The sequence below is a fragment of the Brassica oleracea genome, chromosome C4, assembly GCF_000695525.1.
Source record: "Brassica oleracea var. oleracea cultivar TO1000 chromosome C4, BOL, whole genome shotgun sequence".
NCBI lineage: Eukaryota > Viridiplantae > Streptophyta > Magnoliopsida > Brassicales > Brassicaceae > Brassica > Brassica oleracea.
In genome coordinates, this window is record NC_027751.1 from 33660056 (window position 1) to 33667847 (window position 7792).

At 36.0% G+C, this 7792-nt stretch overlaps 2 protein-coding genes across 2 annotated transcripts; one reads left to right on the top strand and one right to left on the bottom strand.

The window, feature by feature from the left end:
• Positions 1–414: 414 nt before the first annotated feature.
• Positions 415–816, bottom strand: LOC106338706. The gene has a single exon (XM_013777620.1). It carries the CDS (start codon positions 814–816, stop codon positions 415–417), a length of 402 nt encoding a protein of 133 aa, XP_013633074.1.
• A 1307-nt stretch (positions 817–2123) lies between these two features.
• Positions 2124–2682, top strand: LOC106341414 (auxin-responsive protein SAUR15). Its single transcript, XM_013780181.1, has one exon. It carries the CDS (start codon positions 2205–2207, stop codon positions 2478–2480), a length of 276 nt encoding a protein of 91 aa, XP_013635635.1. The 5' UTR covers positions 2124–2204; the 3' UTR covers positions 2481–2682.
• The last annotated feature ends 5110 nt before the right edge of the window (positions 2683–7792 follow it).

A 7792-nucleotide genomic window follows, 5' to 3' on the forward strand; every position in this document is an offset into this window, starting at 1 on the left:
AGTTGCGTAGTGACCAGGCTTGTCACATCTCCAACATATCAGCTTTGAACGATTCTTCTTCGAGCTGTCTTCGGTGTGTGACGCACGGTTTTGGTTGTGTGACCTACCTCGACCTCTGCCTCTACCGTTCCGTCCTCTTCCTCTACCACGGGAATTCTCATAGCCCCTCTGACTATGCTCTTCATTGTTCAAAAACATCAGTTTCCCTTGGTCTTCTTTCTGAGTTTCTTCTCCTACACGCTCCTCGTACGCCTTAAGCCTTCCAACTATGTCTTCAAACCCCGTCGAGTTGAGATCTAGGACTTGCTCAAGTGATGCTACGATCTGGATATACATGTGTCTTGGAAGACCCTTCAAGAACTTCTTGACCATCTTAAATTTTTCTATGTTTTCTCCCAACGAGGTTGCTTTGGATTATAGGCCCGATATCTTCCCCGCGAAGCCATCGACCGTATCTGTATCATCCATCTTCAACCTATCAAACTCCGTCATCAACGTCTGAAGTCTCGCCTCCCTTACACGATCAGCTCCTAGGTGTCGCGACTTGATGGCATTCCAGATCTCTTTAGATGCGGTTTGTTCTCCCACTTGGAGAATCAAAGTCTCTGGAACAGATTGAAACAAAAGAGCTATCGCAACATCGTTCTTCTTTTGATCATCTGAACCGGGTTCGATTGTGTCCCACACTTCATGAACACGTAGTAGAACCTTCATCCTCATCGACCAAACTGTGTAGTTTGTCGGTGACAACATCGGACATTGGATGGATGTAGATCCAAAGTCCTTCGTGCGTGGAGCCCTAGTCACGTCAGCCATCTTGCCGTCGCGATCTCTTGTTCACAAGCACCAGGATCTTAAGCTACAACTTAAGCTTAGATCGAGTCTCCAACCTGAGGCTCTTGCAGTACACTGATGGTTCCTTCGTGCACTTCTCAAATCTCATCTCCTTGAGAACCTGATCGAGTTTTACATTCCAGGCCCTGGGTGCCTGGCGTAACCCATACAAAGCCTTGTGTAACACATACACTCGATCCTCTTCTCCTTTCTTTTCGAAACCTTCAGGTTGAGTTACATACAATCTAATAATATGTTAAGTTTCCACAAGCTTGGAATTATCCAACACATTATACGTACTTAACGCGTTTCAGTGACTTGCTCTCCGGAACGGTAAAAAAATGCTTGTGAATAGTGTTTGCCCTAGTGTGTTACTTAGCTCTAGGCAAAAACACGGGAACTGAACCGAAATATTCGAAACCAAAACCGGACCGAGAACTGAACGGGTATCCGAATATCCGGAAACAAGTTTCGGTTTCTTTTCATCAACCCCAAGCAAATCCAGGTAGGACAAGAAGAGTGAGAACATTGTTACCACTATACCATGTTATATTTTATGTACTCTCTTATATTATAAATATATATAGTATTTCTATATTAAAACACAGTAAATACTTATAAATTAACACCTTAGTGACTCGAACTCCGGCTAGATTGACGAATATATAAATATTTAACTACTAGATCATTAGATTAAAATGTTAACTAATATATTTTGTATATATATATATATATATACATATATATTTGATTCATATATTAAACGGGTACCCGGAACCGATCCGAAACCGAACCGAAATCTCATAAGTACTTATTGGGTATAAGAATGATCTACCCGAAACCGAACCGAATACCCGAATGCCCAGGGCCAGTGTTACTCGTGTCATCATTCAGATTCAATCGATCTACCCAAGTCGACATAGCCACTGTAAAGATAAAAATTATACGTATATGTTAAGATGCATAGCCACGTTACAACAAATTCTATTACTTGCTATTAATGTTTTTAGTTTATTTAATGTGCACCATTCATCCGTTAAGTCGACGTAGCCAATGTAGCCATTGACCACATGCACGTAGCCATGTAGGACACATACTATCTCAACACCCCAACATTAATTAAGCTTTAGCTTTCTATTGTCCAAATGCTTAACTAATCGGTTTGCCAAAACAATGTCCTTGTAGGTCACACACACTACTCATGAAATACAATTATTAAAAACTTTCTAACTTAGCCAATATATATAGACCCACATTTCCCTCTAGCTCACAAACCAAACTCAAACCTTCTCTCATCAAACAAGATCAAGTTAACTTTACCTAAGCCATTAATTCAGAGCTTTTTTCTTTGTTTCTAGCTAATACTAGATATGGCATTCTTGAGGAGTCTTTTTGATACTAAGCAAATAATTCGTCAGTCTCTTACTACTGAATCATCAACACCGAAAGGTTTCTTAGCTGTCTACGTTGGAGAAAATTTGAAGAAGAAGAGATTTTTTGTTCCGGTTTACTACCTGAGCAAACCATCTTTCCAAGCTTTGCTGAGGAAAGCAGAAGAAGAGTTTGGCTTTGATCATCCAACCGGTGGTTTAAGCTTACCATGCGATGAAGCTTTCTTCTTCACTCTTACTTCTCAGATTCGTTAGGCCTACACAATAATCAAGCTGTTTAGGAGGAATACACATTGTAAATAAACTACATTTTAATATTTTGAAGTTGTGGATATATGTACCTATACTGAAATAAGAAGAAGAATTCAGCATAGTTAAAAATAAAGGTCAATGAGAGTATTGTGCTTTCGATGTCCATACTCTATTAACTCCATGTTTTAGATGCAGTGAAATTATACACACGCGTTTTGTATAAGCCATATTATGCAATAATTAGATACTGGGTTCTCTCTTATTTTCATGAAGGTGAGAACGTTAAAGACAATATAAGCTTCTGAGAAATTCCAAGTTTAATTCGAAAACTGTAACTTTTAACGTATAATTATTTTACCCTTTTTAACAACCTATCATTTTTTGTCCCGAAAAAACTTTTTTTAATCATAAAAGATAATCTATATGCGGCACTCTCATAATTCTTTGGTTCGAACCGACTCGACCTATTTGTACATAGAGAGCAGCTTCAACGGTGTGAGACCATGAGAGTTTCTAAAAAAAGTATTAAATATTATAATTATTTGGTTATGTTTTTTTCTTAAATCAGTAAAAACAATATTTTCCCTCATATGTTGACATCTGTCTATTAAATATCTAGACATGTTCGTAGACATGTTCGTAGAGCACGTTCAAAAACCCTTAATTGGTTCTTAGTCATTATTTTAGTAATAAAATTAAGTTAAGAGTTTATGTGAAGAAACACCTAATTTTATTCTTTCAAATGGTAGTATTTTAAGTTAAGGGTTTTGTTTTTAAAAAAGAGAGAATTAGGAAAAAGAAACACTTTCAACTAGTGGTGGACATTCGGATATCCATTCGGATTCGGTTCAGATCTAATCGGGTTTTGGGTTTTCGGATTTAAAGATTTCAGCTCCATTCGGGTATTTCTAAATTTCGGTTCGGATTCGGTTTGGATCTTTGCGGGTTCGGTTCGGGTTCGGATAACCCATTTAAATTATTTTTAAAGTTTTAATATTCATTATATGCTTAAATTTTCTCCAAACCTATAAATCAAAATAATATATTACATATAAATTTGTATAATATATGTCAAAATACCTAAAATTAACATATAAATTGGTATGATTTAAATATTTGGATAGAAAATCAATAGATATTTCAAGCATTTTGGTGTTTTGAATATATTTTAGCCATTTTAGACATTTATTTTTGACTATTTATGTATATTTTCAAGTATTTTAGACAATTTTAAAGTATCTTATATATTTTGGATGTTTTAATATATATTAGATCTAAAAAAAGTAATATATTTAGGTATATAAATCTATTTCGGTTACATTCGGGTACCCGAGATACTTCGGTTCTGGTCGGGTTCTGTTTCGGTTCTTTAGATACCAAAATTTTGAACCCGTTCGGATATTTAATCAATTTCGGTTCGGGTTTGGTACTACTATTTCGGATTGGGTTCGGTTCGGTTCTTCGGATCTGGGTTTTTTGTCCAGCCATACTTTCAACTTTTGTTTATCTAAATAGAACTTTTGATAGTTTTGGTCATTTTAGACTTGTTTTACCCTTCTGTAATGGAAAAAAATAATAAACTAAATTTTAAAAATATAAAAAAATATGTAAGCCATTGGAAACATTAGTATGACTATTTATATGTTTAAATTTTATTTTTAAAAATAGTGGAATCATGTTTTATTTTATGTTATAGCACAAATATAATATTCATTCTAGTCATCTACTTAGTCTAGAAATCGGATAGTAAGTATTACACACGGATTTTATCCTAGGTAGAGAATACAAACAAAACTTTCTTCAATATTCTATCCTAGCTAGATTTCGTCAGGTAATATTCTAACAAGACATCTTTAGTCTACTTATAGCTTTATTACAACTTCTAACCTCGACTCTGTGAACTACCTTCTTTTTTATATGTCATAAGATTTTCTGCCAAAAATACAAACAAAACTTTCTTCAATATTCTATCCTAGCTAGATTTCGTCAGGTAATATTCTAACAAGACATCTTTAGTCTACTTATAGCTTTATTACAACTTCTAACCTCGACTCTGTGAACTACCTTCTTTTTTATATGTCATAAGATTTTCTGCCTCTTACGTTATCAAATGCGTAAGGAAGAATAAACTTCCCACCATCTCTTCAGCGCTCAGATATACGTACATTACATATTATAGGCAAATCACAAAAAATATGAAAACTTCCATATTTCGATAAATATCTTTCCTAAATCTTTCCTAAATCTACCCTAAATCTCTCATATCTAAACTATATATTTCTCCTCCCACGATCTTTCTCTCATTCGTTATTCGTTTCTCTCCCTTCTTAATGGACCATATATTTCTACTACATCCTTTGGTTCCCATACAACAAAATACGATATGATTAAAAAAGCAATATTGTTCGCCATTAAGTTGACCCAAATTTTTACCAAAATATGATCTGCAAAGAGCCTGTCAGCATTGATACTACGAAGTTGTTGAAGGCTTTGGTTCAACATTCTATTGAATTCATAACTCCCCTCTGATTCCAACATAAAAGACTCGTAATGTCTAGTGACCAAGTATATGATTATTACAATATTACAATATCTTATAATGAATTTTAGGCTCATACAAAGAAACCAAACAGACACACCAACAATAATAAAAGACACTGACCCGAAGACTATTCATACAGCTTATTAAGACAAAACAATAAAAAACAATATGTTCTCCATAACCGTGACCCAATCCGTTCCAATTACAGTAGACTCGTTGAGGTATGAGGAAATCTCATGTGAGTGAGGAAACCGTCTCTTGGATGCCATAAGTATATCCTCTGAATCAATCCACCTTCCATGATCTGAAGTCCAGATATAGACCTCACTCTTTGACAAATTCCCAAAGTCTTGAATAGATGGAGAAGACCATCTAGCTTGATCTTTATAGTCATCTTTGTTAGTAGCACCATGCCCCCTCTGTTCTACTAATATCCCTCTTTTTGATCCTTTGTTTTGCCCCCGTATAAAGGTCATGTAAACAAAAACAGAGTCCATGTATTTCAAAAACTTCGTTCTTTTACTTAGGTTATCAGGAAGTGTTGGTTTAAAAACAGAATCCTTGTATTCCATGGGTTGCAGAATATATATATATATATATATATATCCCTTAAACCATTTGATCCCTAAAAACAATTCCTTAGATCATATTCCAAATCAAATCCTACTTTGCACAAGTAAAGAGACACAAACCTTGACAACCTTGACACAAACCATTATTAACCGTATCCCACTTATGATCCCATAACTCAATCCCCTGCAGATAGCATCCTGAAGATATGCCCTTAGTGGCTTGGATCTCGTTGTGTATATCCCTTTGAAACAATCGATTGTCCCAATTCTCCGAGTACCAAAATCTCCCCTCAAGAGATTTAGACTTCTCCTGATATCCATCTCTAAATTGGACCATTCCCAGAACATCCGTGTGATGAGAAATCCATGTCGAAACCTCGTTACACCCTTCTCGATCACCAAAACGAGGTTAGAGACGAAGAAAGGATTGACGGAACACCGATGAAGAACAAAGATTATCTCCAAGAACCCTAAATCTCCATGGATGGAGAGAAGAACAACGGTGGCTAAGACAAGATAAAAAAAAAAGTATTAAACTAACCCAATACCCTTTAACTGTGTTTTTTTTTACCTTTTGTTTTTACTTTTAAAAAAAAATTAATTAATATTAAATCAATTACGAAAATTATAATGTATACTTAAATTCATATTAATTGGTTAATTATAAGGGTACTATGGTATTAACAAGAAATAAATTCCTATTTTCCTAAAAGAAGTTTAAAAAGTCTTATTGAGACAAATCTAAGTTGAAAGTGTCTCTTTTTCCTAATTTTCCCAAAAAAAAATTATTAAACATTTTTTTATTGAAGCTAAAATTTATTTATTACTTAAACTATAATCAAAGATAACATTTTAAACATATATTTGAAAAATAAAAACATAAAAATACATAAAAACAAAGATTGCTAAAATAAACGATAATAATTTAAAAGAGGCATATGCTCAACTGTTGTCTTGATCACGTCCAAATTTAGACCACATATGTTCAACCAAATCAGCTTTCAGTTGTTGATACACTTGTCTATCATGAATTCTAGTTCGAACACCCATCATATTGGCGATATTTGTAGGGATATCTGTTGAATACGTAAGATCCACATGTGAACTTCTCTTGCCTTCTCCTTGTTGGAATTCTGAAACATCAAATTGAGGGTATTCATTTCGTTCGTCTTCTACTATCATATTATGGAGTATTATAGATGCTCTCATAATATTTCCAATCTTCATTTTATCCCAAAAAAGTGCTGGATTTTAAACAATCGCAAATCGAGCTTGCAAGACTCCAAAAGCACGCTCGACATCTTTTCGGACAGCTTCTTGACGTTGAGCAAATAAAACTGCTTGCGGGCCTTGTGGAATTGGAATAGATTGGATAAAAGTTGTCCATTTCGGATAAAAATCATCGGTGAGATAGTAAGACAAATGATACTCTCTTCCGTTGACCGAGAAATTCACTTTTGGAGCTTGACAATTTATTATGTCATCAAAAACAGGTGAGCGATCAAGAACATTGATATCATTTAAGGTACCTGGAGGTCCAAAAAACGCATGTCATATCCAAAGATCATATGAAGCAACCGCCTCTAAAACGATTGTGGGTTTTCCCGAACCACGGGAATATTGCCCTTTCCAAGTGGTGGGACAATTCTTTCATTCTCAATGCATACAATCGATGCTTCCTATCATCCCGGGTGATATCTAGCATATTTCCATTATCTTATCCATTCATCCATGTGCATTTTGATCATATAGACTAGGATTTAGCCATGTTTAGGTTACATTTTGCATACATGAGTCTTTATCAGGTGTTGGAGTGCCACATGGAGTTCTTGGGGACATTTGGATGCATTTGGAGCTCAAAGGAGGTGAAATATGTGATCATTGGACGAGCAGAGCAGGGGAGCGAGGTTCTGCAGCGACGTCATGAGGTCGCTCCAAAGCACCTCTCAGAGCGACCTAGCTGGAGCGACCACGTGAAGTCGCTCGACATATTCATCCCGTTGGAAGCCCAGAGAGACTTGCCCAGAGCGACGCCCCGAGGTCGCTCGCATCTCTATGGCGAGACGACACGAAGCGAAGCCCTGAGCGACCTCTCAGAGCGACTCACTGAGGTCGCTCCCGGAGGCCGGAGTGACTTGTCGGAGCGACATGCCGAGGTCGCTCCGCGTCTATTATTGGGTCGATTTCTATTTTACTTAAGG

Bases quoted from the DNA above. Each gene is read 5' to 3' on its own strand.
- LOC106341414 (XM_013780181.1), top strand. From the start codon at position 2,205: ATGGCATTCTTGAGGAGTCTTTTTGATACTAAGCAAATAATTCGTCAG.
- LOC106338706 (XM_013777620.1), bottom strand. From the start codon at position 816: ATGGCTGACGTGACTAGGGCTCCACGCACGAAGGACTTTGGATCTACA.